This window comes from Contarinia nasturtii, unplaced genomic scaffold (genome assembly GCF_009176525.2).
Source record: "Contarinia nasturtii isolate CC-2019 unplaced genomic scaffold, AAFC_CNas_1.1 Cnas_scaffold_864, whole genome shotgun sequence".
NCBI classification, from domain to species: Eukaryota; Metazoa; Arthropoda; class Insecta; order Diptera; family Cecidomyiidae; genus Contarinia; species Contarinia nasturtii.
The window spans coordinates 3,920,931-3,935,168 of NW_022198211.1; the positions used below are offsets into that span (position 1 = coordinate 3,920,931).

Below are 14,238 nucleotides of genomic sequence, written 5' to 3' on the forward strand. Positions count from 1 at the left end.
AACTCAGACAAACACATAAACACACCGCATCCATTCAGAAGGTTTGCAAATAAAACTTATCGCTTGTAATGGCATTAAATAAATACAAAAAAGTTGCATGGCAACGAAATCCGTCAATCGAAACCACTCGCAACTAAGAGTGGTGAGCCGAACAAAGAATGTTCGCGAATGATAGCTACAAGTGCTAAATAAATTCTATGCCAATCAGAAACTTCAACCCAAAATGATGAACTTTTCTCTCGTCTTCTTTCTCTTCGTTGTGTTTTTTTATCTCACCAAGGCACACAGGTTTCTTTAATTTAATATGATGATGCTTAATTCGATCGTCTTCATTTTATCTAAAAATACGTTCCGGCAAAAACGCCAACGATAAAACTGTCCATAAAGTGCTTTCGATATGGCAGAGATGATTTCTGAAATGCGACGTATACATTCACATATGCGAGTGAAATAACCCGTTTGACTCCATACATGATTTTTTCATAATTTCTTCGCTCACAGCTATTTTTACTGTAATCAGCTAAGTGTGATTTTAAGATGTTATTCCGATCGATTTTGCGAATACCAAACACAGGCAACAATCCAATAATTGATTTGACGAACATTTACTACGTGTTTGGCTGCGGTGGTGTCGTTTTCGTTATCGTCTGGCTATAAGTATGAATGTAAAATATTTACAATTCTAAGTAAACATCCTTTCCAATTGGAACTAAAGAAACATTTTATTGCACTATAGAAACTAACTTCTTATATGCGTGCTACGCTACATGTGTATATCAGGATCGGAATTATCGATAAACGTTATCATCGCCACATAGTCGTGTAATAATTTTAATGGCTGTAAATCATTTACATACATATAAAACCGTCATTCATTTTTACTGTTCAAACTCTTCAAGGTGCCTTTGAAACATGGACACAAAGTCAACTATGAAATTGAATCTATTCATTAAAAATAGATAGAAATGAAGAAGACTATTCTTTTTATTTAATTTTCTTTCAAGAAATTGTTGGGAAGCTTCTAAGAAATAATTTCATAACTAACACTTCGGACAATTTATTCATATTTTATTCGAAAGAAAGAATCTTTTAATTAGGCAATTTTTTTGCAGTCAGATTTACACGCATGTACTATACAATTTACACATATTGCAATCAGTTTCGGTACGAAAAGTCATTCAAAAAACTGATGATCATTTTCTTTTTCTCAAAAATGTTTTTCATTCTGTGCATGATTTATTTGTTTACTAGTTTCAGTGTGACGAAAGAATCAGTTATCCGATCCGCTTAGGCTATTTTATTTTGTGTGTCCATTTTGCGAGCATCATGTACGAAACAACAACAACATCATTTACGTTTCAGTCATAAAATCGGAATGAGTGTACGTATGACTCAAGCAAAGAATCGGCCAAATTGAAATACAATTCATTCATAGACATCGTGACCGGATGATGTATGACATGATCTATGGGTGCGAGTATCCTAAATTTTTAGAGTTTTTTTAAATTTTGTTCCGAGTTAAAGAAAGTTTGAAATTGCGCGACATGACTTATAGTATATAGTATACCTATAGCCATGGCAGGGCAATAGTAAAAGGGGATATGTGAGCTTCTTTGACAATTGCCCATCATTTAATGAATCTGACACCTCGTAAATGTGACACATCATCAAACGAAGATGAAATACGCACACGTGCATTGCGTTTGCTGATCTATTTCTTTTTGTTTTTGGTACGACCGCGGCAGCGATTCATAATGCGTACGATGGACGGGTAAACTTGTCGCCTAATAGATTGGTGAGCTGTGGTCTTTGTCTTTTCTTCTGTTTTGTTTTTTTGTTTTCAGTTTAAAAACAGCATCAACGCAACGCAGTTCGAAGAGTCTGCACTATAAATAAAATATATTTCAATCAACGTTTTGTAGTACGTGGTAGTTTTTTGTCATGTTGGTTTGATGTGTGTGACACATTCATTCAAACGAAGAGCCAGCCAGTGAGACACGTCTCATTTTTTACAGTTGAAATGAACAGTGAATTGCAATAACCGTTTGGCCAGCTTTTACTGTGTGGTTGTTTGGGGCTTTTCGCTTCAAATGTGCACTGTGCGCGTGTGTGTCGTTAGAGAGAAAACGACATTTCACAGAATAAGTAATGCGTGGGGAACCTAATTTTGTCCTATGATACGCATCCCATTTTTTTTATTCTTTTGAATTCGTTGAAATGTTTGCGCCCAGCTCAATTGTGCACTGTTTCCACAGATAAAACACATAAATAGTTGACTAATATGTGAAATTATAAATCGGATGCTATTTCAATTTGTTGATGTTGTTATTGTTGTTGGACCGGTGAATAAAATTTACGATCAAGTCTTAACTTATTTTCCAATAAATTACTAAGAAAAACGGTGACAAAACTATAAAATAAAATGAAATAACAACAACACTATAGAACCATTGATTTAAAAAAAAGCACGGCATTTCTTTTACGCTTCTTAGCATTCCGGTCGCGCTAGGTTTGTCCGCGTGGCCATACAACAACAACGACTTCGAAAGCAGCTACGATTATAGATTTATAATGAGGTAGAGTGAAAAAAACACACTTAGGTGATTTATAAATGGTTGTCTCGCTCTCTTCCTCGAACTTGTGGACGAAATCAAATTTATTATTTTAAAAAAATGAATAAATAGAGAATGACAAACAAACAACGAGATAGCACACAGAGAAAAAAATGTCAAAGGAATGAGAAGCGAAAAGAGAAACATCCACAAAAATTCCACGAAATTTATGATTATTGTTATTGTTTGCTGTTGCTTCATATGCGTCGGTGACTTTTTCTTATGTGTGTTCGCGTACACACTTGTATGCCTATACGCGTTGACATAAAGCCTGATTCCTTGGCCGATCGTGTTCTCGTGGCCCAAGTATATCGACCAAAAAAGGTGTACACAAATGAGTTAAAATGATCCATATCAAATGAATACGCATACATACAAGAATATCAAAGAGAAGACGAGAAGAAACAACAGACTATGTCAAATTCAATAAAACGTAGCACGAAAAAAAATGTTGTCTTGAAATTTTGAACGAATTTCATGTGTATATACATATGGACAAACAATGTCGCGGTCGGTAGAAATGATTGGAAAGAGACGAGGACAATTTGCCGATAGAAATTCGACCCACAGCCATATCGATTTAGCAAAAACCCTATCCTTCATCTCTCGAACGATAAAAAATTGAAATTGATTTAGATAAGATTTTTCGCTACTCCCTTGTCACATCACATTATTCTCATTGAATTTCCATTGACAAGGACCGAATTTCATAACTGCATCTTCAGCAGCAGCTTATCTCACTGGCAATAGTTCGATATAATACAATCTCTTTGTTGCATTTAGTATATTAATTGAAATTCCCTTGCAAATTAAATAGATGTCGTTAAAAACGGAAAACCACAATGAGTTTTTAGTGCAGGAAACTGACTGCGCCATAAACATATCTTTCAATGACTTCTGTTCGGGTGTGTGTAAAGTGTAGACTTTATTGGTTACTGAGATGCATTTCAAATGAAAAATGGGATCACGCGTAATCTCACCCATTTACCTGTTTCAAAAATGCATTGCACGAACATTAAAAATTATTCTTTTCGATTTTATGGAGTGTATAACCGCTTAAAACCGATGACAGATAATGACCTGAGTGAAAAACATAAATCGATGCTTCTTGTTTGAAATTCACTTGAAAAATGTAATATAAAACGCACATAAATTACGGTCTGGTTTACTGTTTTAACCCCTCATTTTTGATGCAATGCATGCACATAACGCGCGCCTCATTCGATGACGGCTACGTGCTGAAAGTGCCTTGTTTGTTTGAATTGTTTGTTTTATCACATCATCACCACACCGACACAGATTTATGTGTCTTCAAACGAAACGAAAAGAATGGAAAGGAAAGAAAGAAACATTGCACGTATAATGCGGCGTGATGATGATCTGGTTTTGACAAAAACGCACTGCACTACTGATTTTCTTGGTCATTTGATTTGATGAAAGATATTGCGCTCGTTGACCAATCGTACGATCGTTTTCATTTCCGTTGCATTCCATGGGTGTGAAGGATTTTGTATAATATTTATTCATAGACATTCGACAAAGTAAAAGAAAATTATATTCGTTCGATTGTTGTATCAATCTACAATATCTAATACATTTCTGTTAATTGCTTATGTTAAATCGTCGACCTCTTTTCATACCGGAGAATCCCAAGATTGACATGGACAAATGAAAATTTATGTTTGTGCTCGAAACACGACATTAACAATAACATCAATAAACTCAATATTTTCTCTGATATTTTTTTACGCGATGTCTTACTATGTCTAAATATGTACGTACATAAAATTTAATGGCGCCTCAACGCTTGCACGCGCTTATGAGCTCTATCTCCTCGTCATAGCTTAAAACGTGCACTTTTCTACAATTTTAAAAATGTCGAACGTTGTTTTTTCGTAAGTCTTACGACACAGAGTGCGGGTAGTGAAAGAAAGAGACAGAGCACCTCTTGCGGTGTATGATTGATTGATGTTGGCATCATTATTGTTTGTGCAACGGATTCTCAAAAGTGTTTGGTATACGAGTCTGGCAACTTTTTAAAATATTTACAAAGTAGATGAATATTTCTATCCTCACACAAACGGCATCTATTTTGTAAAAGTAGTTTTTCATATTATTTCTGGATTCAAGACAATTTCAAAAGGGATTTACATTTACATGAGGTGTGCATGTGATGTCATCGCTGCACCATCTAAGCACACACTTAAAATACATATGGATAACGAAGTCAAATCACACAAAACAGGCCATGGTGTTGTTGCGCACCGCAAGTATTATAAAAATAGCACGCGTCGCTTACCGAATTCGATGTATAAATGTATTTTAAAAACACACCGTATACACAATTGAACAAGATAATAATTATGTCACTCGCGGCCACTTAAAAACTGACTGAAACATTTCATTAAATCAGATCTTAATCTCAAATATATTCTCAAATATAGTTTGGACAAATGTTTTTTTCCCCAAATGAATTGGCTCGTAAATAACATCGATTGACGAGATACGACATCGAAAATATGATATAAAATACCAAGCATATATACGAGAATTTCAAGAATTCCCAAATAATATCACGGAAAAAAATGTAAGTGACTTAAGCTAAATAACTCTTTTCAAAGATAAATGGAATCATTTGGCACATTTTTCCACCATAATTTATACAAATGAGTGTGGCACACAAGTTGAATTGAATCAGGCGATTGTCTGATTTAATCCTCTCAATAAATAACTTTTATTTGGGCTACACTACCTCGTCGTTCGCGAAACGGGTTACAGGTTAGCGATTCACGGCGAATTCACATCTAACTGATACGGTTTTAAATATTTTTATGTGTTTGACAGCGTTTTTATATTCATGTTCTCGTCGCTTTTAGCTTTTCACTGTCTAAATCAATTTTCTTCTCTCAAAATTTCTCTCTTATTTCTTGTTGAACAGAGATCTTGAATCTCTTTTAGTGGTAATGGCGTTATATATTTTAATATTCAATTTAGAGCCGATGGCATATTTCACCCGATCACGAGAAACTACAAAATGCACACACTTATAAATACACACAAAATAATCAACATGAAAACCAAAAATTCTACGTTAATATGTAAGATATACGTGTGAATTGTACATATTGAATTTTAAGATCGCTAGTTAAAACGCCATTTGCTGTTATGGTGAAATTGTTATTGACAATTTATTCATGCCAAATAAAATTAACAAGCATGAATAACGTGTGTATTTATAATTTTAAATGCCTTGTACAATATGTGTATTGCCCAAATTAAGTGGTACGATAATTTCAATTAATGCTAAATTATATGCAAAAATTAAGTAAATATTACGCTTCATCATACGATATTTGGATATTCAAAAATGCTGCAAGAATTTTTGATTTCGGAAGCCGAAAATCCATTGATTTATATGGTGAAGTATCAAAATACGCTCTACGGTTAATTGGAATCAATAAAGCCCCGGCGGAAATTGTATTCGATCGTAATTATAGAGGTAATTTCCTCGAACTGTAACTATAACTCGTTAGATTTAAGTGAAAGAAAAAAAAACACGTATAACATTGAAATTTATTGAAGTTCGAGAGTTTCAAATTAATTCCAAGATGTCTACCGATCGAAATCTTTATATAATTTCCAAAGAATTGGGATCAGAAAAGGGGAAACGTCTATCGAAGTTTTGAATCTTCGAATATTTGACGTAATGACTCCAAGAGATGTTGTTGACCATAAAAATATTTATGCTCGAAATAGCAAGGCTGGTCGTTGGTTTAGTTTTTCGTATTGTTTATTCTTTATTGGCCCCCTTTTTTATATACCAATACAAGCATAAATACATTTACGATCCATTTTGATTCGATGTGCCGAAAACATTTTGAATGTGACGGCAAAGTGAAATGCAGTAAAATAACATAATGGTTGTTAAATTCCTTCGAGAAAAAAAATGAAATGGCTTCGAAAGATCTTTGGAAGTTGAAAAGAATTCGTTCAAAATGTTCTAATTGTTTTGTTCTTTAGCACGAAAAGAGTATTGTTACTACAATGTTGCATTCGTTCAGTCGAACACATTTGGATCATTGTTCAAATTAGCTGGCGCATCAAAAGAGTGAAACGAATTGAATGATGGGATTTTGCCCAATTATTTATAATGTTAATGAGGATTCGATTCATTCTCAACGCTTTGATCGCTTGAGATTTTCAAGATATCAAGACCAGAGAAACCACCACATCAAGAAGGTGTTGAATACGTGAAAATGCGTCAAGATGCAGAGCATCTCATGGCATGATTAATTCACCGGCATTTTGAAAAGAATTAATGCATGTCTTATCCACAGTTTTGATTTGAATTGTATTTACCCTTATTAATCAAAATTTGTTTTTTCCTCGTCGTTTTGAAAACCGGTACAGTTTCGATTTTCAAAGAATCAGTGAAGCCGTGTTTAATGCAAACAAACAAACGATAAACGAACGAACGGATGTGCTAAAAAGGTTTTATATTTGTGTTGTCCACAGCAATATTTTGCGACTGAATGGTTAATCCAAAGCAATCGAAATCTGGTCAAAATATTAAAAAAACAATGCCATGCAATTTAAAATATTAAGTCTGAGGAAGTCGAACAATAACAATCACAAAAGAAACAACAAAGGAAGCGTCGGCAAATGTAAGAATTCAGGTAAAAAAAACAGCTCAAAACTAACACGTACGGTAGGACATAAAAATCAACGAGATCGCATCAATATTATTTATGCCTGAAATAGTTTCTTCTTTCATTCCGTTTTGTTGCCATTCGTCTGTGGAATAACAAAACGCAAAAAAAATCGAAATGCGTAGCATTCTACTTTTCGGTAATATTTTTCCATATTATTCATTTCTTTATCGTGATTTATCAGATAGTTCTTTTTTTTTGTTAAAACACTTTATTCTTTTCTTATTGAACATGCATGAATGAATGTAGTTCATCACTAATATTAGTATAAGCGTTTAAAACTCTTTAGTTGTGGTTATTATACGAGAAAATCGAGTGTTACTGTTTATTGTTGATGCAGCAATGGAAGAATCAAAATGGACAAACATAAATATGAAAAGAAAATTTGTCCAGACAAAAGTATACACTTATAGATTCAATTTCACCTGGCTGTTGTAGTTACCGAAAAAAGTCAGGGAAAAATGTGAATTTTTATCACATGTTCTGATTCACAACAGGATAGCATTGATGATAATGACAAATATATATATATATATATACTTTCCTGAATACAAGAAAAAGTCACCAAAAATACAAATGAAATCACTTGAATTCGAAGCACATCATGTAAAAATAAATAGATCCGAAAGATTGAACGAGTAACTGAATAAGAGTCAGACGGACAGACAGAGAAAATGACGATTTACAACAAACTTTGCCGACAGAAACAAACATGCTCTCTATTCATACCAAAGGAATCATCATTTATATATATGTTTTTTTCTCACTGTCTGTTTATTCCGTTCATTTTTTTTCTTCATATTTACTAGTGAAAGATTTTCTATGGGTGAGATTCCATTTATCGTTTGTTTATGTTGTCATGTAAATAGGAAAAAACTAACACACATGACCAAATGTGAAATAATAGCAATAAAAACAAGAATTTAATGATCAGAAACATGATTCGAAGTGAAGATGGGGACGGAATACAAGTCACTTGTAAGTCAATCATATGTTTACACCCGAAAAAACTGGCCATATCGTCGACATTCCCAAAAACCGCATTGCGTGTCAAGTAATAGATTTTAAGTTGAATAATTTTTTATTTCACCTTTCAATATACATGACAGAACATATTTTAATTGGCAGAATTCATCGATTCTTCTTTTAAAAGGCTGACGAATGTGTGTCTTGAAGATTAATCATTTAAACATCGAGAAACTCAAGTTAATAGTGAATCGAACAAAATCTCAGCCTAAAAAATCAATTTCATTTCACACAGACTATGAAATCGATCGACAACAGAGCAAGAATTTCGTTTCCCATTTTTTTTTTTTTTTGCATAATCATTCGAATCTTTAAAAAAGTATTTTAAAGCGGTTCCAATGATCAAACGAAACAGCCATTTCACGGTTATCTCCTTTGTGACAGATTTTTGACAGGTAAACGAAATCGTTTTAAAAAAAGCGATTCGTCATTGATCTAATGAGTTTTGAATTTCAACCGAAAACGTCCCTTTCTTATTCTTACGCATGGTCCAACTTTTGGGCATCGGATTTTCAGCCAAAGAAATGAATGTTGATCTCAAAATATCAATGCTGTTTATATTTTTGTCAGTTTTCTGGTTTTTGTTTCGTGGTTTCGTCGAAAGAAAGGGGATATTTTGAAACTGCAGAAAAAAGAGAAAATAAGCAGAACAAATAAGGAAAATGCTCAACTTTCGAAGAATGTTGGACTATCAAATCCACATACAAAAAAAAGATGTATCGCATTGCAAAACTTCTGATCAACAAGGTGAGTTGATACATTTCGATTCGTGGAAACAAAAAATAAAAAGAGCGTTCATCCGTATTGTAATGTTGATTTGCTTTTGTTTTGATGCATTTGGGCTCGTTTTCTCTGCACATTCAACAGAAAAGTATGTGCATGCTATACACAAACATAATACTGAACGAAGATCATCCTACACATAAACATATTTTACACGTTTTTCTAACGAAGACGAATAAAATGCATCAACAACAATTAAAAAAAACTACACGAAGGAGCATCTCTAACGAGCATAAGGAACTGAGCTATAACACAACAACGAAGGCGGCAGTGATGATGAAGAAGAAAATGAAGCAAAGAAGAATATGTATACGGTGTCTGATGTGCAACAAGTTGAACAATTGCCTGCTATGTCTGTGTGTAAATGCGAATGCATGAAAAGATGATATTTTGTTCAAAGGAAAAGACGTTGAAAAAATGCACAAATATATATATTTTGGTGCCGTGTGCTCCCTTTTGTTGCATTTGTATTGAGTATGGTGTAAACGGTACGCCTGTGCTATTCTCAATCTCTCAAATGAAACATGTGAATGAATCTGTTGCGCCTTTATGGTTCACTCTTATGCCATACCAAGATACGTGTGTATGTGAACGAGAACCAACATTATGAAGAGCGAATGTGTTGCATGTGCAGCTGAACGAATGAGTAAAAATATCTCTCGTTGGACGCACACGAATGAAAAAAATCTCGATGAAATCAGCTTTGAGAAGTGAAAATATTGTGTTGTACATCGGCATCGATCGATAGACGTCAAAGAAGTAGATCGAACCCAAAACTGCCATAATAACAAAAAGATGGATGCTATTGTTGTTGGATGTATTTAAATCGTTGGTTTTTATGTGGGTTTTCATTGAAAAACTGCGATTTACTTTAAATTATTATAAATCAATAAAACGTACACTCAAAAAATTTGTGAATACACAAAAGTTATCGACTTATGTTGATATGAATACTAGTATGAATAACTCAATGAAAAAACCTACCTGTACAACTGGTTGCAACTCAACTTTCTTTGAGATTTAATCGAGAAATTTTTTCTTGGCAATTTCTCTTACTCGCTGGTTCTTTTTTTCTCTTTCTCCGTTGCCTCTTGCACTATGGTTTACAATTCTTCGAATCAATTTTGCATAATCTTCGGTAGAAATTTGTTATCGTTTAACCTTTCAGTGTTTATACTATATTTTCACTGTGAAAATATACATTATCTCAAACAAAACAAACAAGGATCGTTCATTTATACACCGGACAAATATAAATATATTTTTTTTTCGATGTTTTGTCTTTTAAATATTTAAATTTCATTTACAATTTTGATGGTGGCGCCTTTGGTTCTTTCATCGAATTATCTGCGATATTCATTTATTGTTTTTGACCTAATTGCACTAAATCATTTAAAACGTAGTGAATGTTCTGTTATTTTATTTACATTTCATTTTTAGATAAAAAAAAACACTGCTAATAACTTTGAGATATAAATAAAAACAGCAATCGCAAAAAATGCAACGAATAAAAAACAAGATTCCATGCGTTCCGATTCTGATCACTTCATTTTTTACGCGATCATTTTAAACCATACAGATGTTTCGAATAATTTTTCTATTGATAAAACAATATATCAACTCGTATTAATTGAAGCACAACTTAATTTCTCGAAACGATGGCAATTTATGGTCGATTGATTTGATTCAATAAATTTCGTTTTATTGAATTTGATGTGAATTGAAGAGAAATGATTGGCTTATTTGATGCCAAAAATGTGCGACGGCTACGCTGTGTGTATGTGCAAAATGAAACTCAAATGAACTGATTCACTGTGTTATTCAACTTAGACTGAAGCGAACGAAGCATGAGCAGGCAAACAAAACAAGAATTTTTTTCAGAATTTATGTCTTGTACACCGCACACGCATGAAATCACACAAGTGTAGATGTTTCAACTAAACGAATGGGATGTGGAGAGAGAAAGAGTAAGAAAACATACCGAATAACCACACATGTGCAAATGGATACATATATCCAGATGAATTTATGCTGCATTCACAAATACAAATACACATGCAACTAGATATACTCTTGACGTTTGTTTATGTTTTTCTAAATCGTTCGTTTTAGCAGTGTATTTCAGATCTCATTTACGCTCACACATGTGCAATGTATTTGGAATATTCAGAGGCTTTTTTTCTCTCAATTTATTCAATATTAAAAAAGAATTTTTTTCTTGAAAATGTTACTTATCCATTTCAATAGAATTTCACTTTTATTTTGTGTTAGCTTTTGACTTTATAAAAAAAAATATTTGTTAAGTAATTTTACTAAGAAATTGTACTCACGTATCCTCACATATCATATACATGTTGTGTATAGATGACATTTGTAAAGTTTGAAACGTGTAAAAAGCTTATCGAGGACACAAACCATACACTAAAAAACTAGCTTTTATTAAAAGTTCACATTTATCTGGAAAAGCATTTTATTAATTTTAATTTTCCAAAATGAAATTTATTTAAATTCATATATCTTTTACACTTCCTGGTGTATTTTCAAATTCACATTTCATTGATTATACATTTATTTGTGTTCGATACACATCGGTTGGCGTAAATTTTGTCAGTATATTCATATTTTTCTTCGGCAAATCAAAAGAATGCAACCTACGTATGCATTACGATCGCTTTTAATCACTTGGTTCGATCTTGACTTCAACCAATGGATAATGGATAATTTTGACCTTGTTATGCTTGAAATTTTCGGCGGCAGTTTGGGCAACTGTAAAAGAAATGTGAATAAAAAGTAATAATTTTTTCGATAATTTTATTTTCATATGAATTTCTGTAATTTATATGCAATAATCATTTGATTTTTTAAAATAAAAATGCATGCTTACACGATGTTGCGCATTCGGCAGTGCGTTGCACTTCAACCTTTGCCACTGAAAATGAAATAAATATTTTGAATTTGTACATAATACGTACATTTTTGAAACTCACTTGATTCTTTATGCCGGATTTGTGATGAGCATTTATTGTGGCTTGGACGAACAGAGTGTCCTTCGAATGTTCGTTTCTTCAATCTACGTCTTGGTGATTGTTCGTATTTGGTAGCATCATAAGGAACGATCCCCTTCGATGAGCGTTTCTTTTCACTGGGCGGTTTGGAAACAAAACCATCGCTTCCAACCAAAGACATGAGCTCTCTTGGTATTTTAAGAGAATTTTTATCCTTATGTTTCACAATTTGATTCACACGGTTGATAACTTTCGGTTGGGCCACTTTGGTAATTGTTGATATTGTATTGTGTGATTTTCCCGATGCTCGTGGCTGCAATTCAACGGAACCGTTATCAGATTGTTTTTTTGGCGCCATATTAATTGTGGTGGCGGTGGGAATTGTTTTTGTGGTGATCGTTGGACGAGCACTTTTATTATAATTTTTTTCGAACAATTTTATGAGTGTTTTTTGAGTGTCTACGACATTCTCCAATGTGGCGTTGGGATTAAAATCAGTCAAAATGGCCCAAATATTCCGCTCTAAAAAAATTTGATCTGATGTTTTTGGTTGCAGTACTTCACTCGTTTCTGAATGCCAATGTTTTGATGAACTGGGGCCCAAAAGAACCGGTGCACTATGATGCAAATGTAAATTCGATTGTAGGATTCCATTGTGAGGATGATGATGATAATGACGATTTAGATTTGACGCCATCGACATTGTTGTAAGAGATCTAAAATTATGATTGAAACAAAAAAACAGAGCTGTAAATTTCAGTCTGGTAGTGCGACGCACACACCAGTTGTATTTTGTACAATATGCGTCATAAGTCTACTGTGTGTGCGCAACACCAGATTGAAATTTACAGTTATGCAAAAGAAGAACTCAAATAAAACTCAGTATTAATTGTTTTAAATGTTGGGAAAGAGTAAGTCTCACAAAAACATTATAAACGGTTATAATGCAATATACTGATTTAATAATGAAAAAATTAACTTTCAAAATTGTTAAAATATCTTTTGAATCGAGCACAATAAATTTTATGCGGCAGACATAACCTAAAAAAAATTCTTTACCTTTTCTCACTTTTTTATTTTTCAACCAAATACAAATTTGTGTTGCACGACAATGTTTATGGTACTGTTTTTGTTTTTTTTTTTTATAAATTTGGATGTGGAACGATATTGAAAACAAATGAAAAACTTTACTTTGTAATCCGAAAGACACGCGTTTTAAGGCGCAAAATATCTGAGGTCTTTGCGTATCAGCAAACAAATTTGTAATGTTTTTAGTACATTCTAACGTTGAAAAATGTAACGTTTTGGCCCATTCTGGTGGTCATTTTCGTTTCAAATGGAACGGAGATTATATGCATAGTTTCCACGAATTCCAATGTAATGGATCCACTTGTTTCTTTCACTTCCAATAATATTTCATTTGACAACATAATGTGAACACAACCCAATACATTAAGTTTTATATTGAAAATCTAAATCTTACGCTCAAATAAAAAAATAAACAATTTATTCGGAAAGAAATAAATAAAACTCTGCAGAAGAACTCTTTTACTAGTCATTCATTACATTTATTTTTCTTTATTTGTGGAATTATTATTTTGAATTTTCGAAATGCAACTGACATCTTTCTGACATTTTTCTATCCGCGCGGTGTATATGTGTCAAACCAAATCCACTAGTTAGTATAAACAACTTTTGCACCAACCGATTTTGTTTACAATAAAACTTTGTTTTGTTTTCAACAGGATTTCTTGAGAATTATATGAGAGTGTTTGAATCGTGGTTTGGGCGATCAATTGGTTTTATTGTCATTTCAAAAACGATTTTGTGTGTTCGGAATGCTGTTCCCTGTGGAATGGATATATTCACAGTTGGTTTTGTGACTGTCTTTGTTTTAATTTCGAAATAACAGAGTGTTGATAAAATTAACTGTGAATATTCCAACAACATTTCGATCGGCAAAATATTTGATGTCACGTTGGAAATAAATTTCATCATTCGATTTAGAATACAGAGTCACTTTGTTGAGGTAAGAGGTGATATTTATAATGCGCTCTTCATTACTGTTTCATTTAATTTGTGATAGAAGTGTTTATATCTTAT

The 14,238-nt window shown here is 33.1% G+C and overlaps 2 protein-coding genes across 3 annotated transcripts in view; both read right to left on the reverse strand.

The window, feature by feature from the left end:
- Nucleotides 1-10,956, reverse strand: part of LOC116342357 (interference hedgehog) — a 44,922-nt gene extending 33,966 nt beyond the window's left edge. For both annotated transcript variants that reach the window (XM_031769926.1, XM_031769927.1), the window contains exon 1: nucleotides 10,115-10,956. The gene's annotated coding sequence lies outside the window, so the exon portion shown is untranslated. The remainder of the gene's footprint in view (nucleotides 1-10,114) is intronic.
- A 717-nt stretch (nucleotides 10,957-11,673) lies between these two features.
- LOC116342576 lies at nucleotides 11,674-13,410 on the reverse strand. Its single transcript, XM_031770249.1, has 4 exons — nucleotides 13,195-13,410; nucleotides 12,118-12,851; nucleotides 12,015-12,059; nucleotides 11,674-11,896 (listed from the first exon to the last, which is right to left on the reverse strand). Exons 2-4 carry the CDS (start codon nucleotides 12,836-12,838, stop codon nucleotides 11,805-11,807), a joined length of 858 nt encoding a protein of 285 aa, XP_031626109.1. The 5' UTR covers nucleotides 12,839-12,851; nucleotides 13,195-13,410; the 3' UTR covers nucleotides 11,674-11,804.
- Between the last annotated feature and the right edge of the window lie 828 nt (nucleotides 13,411-14,238).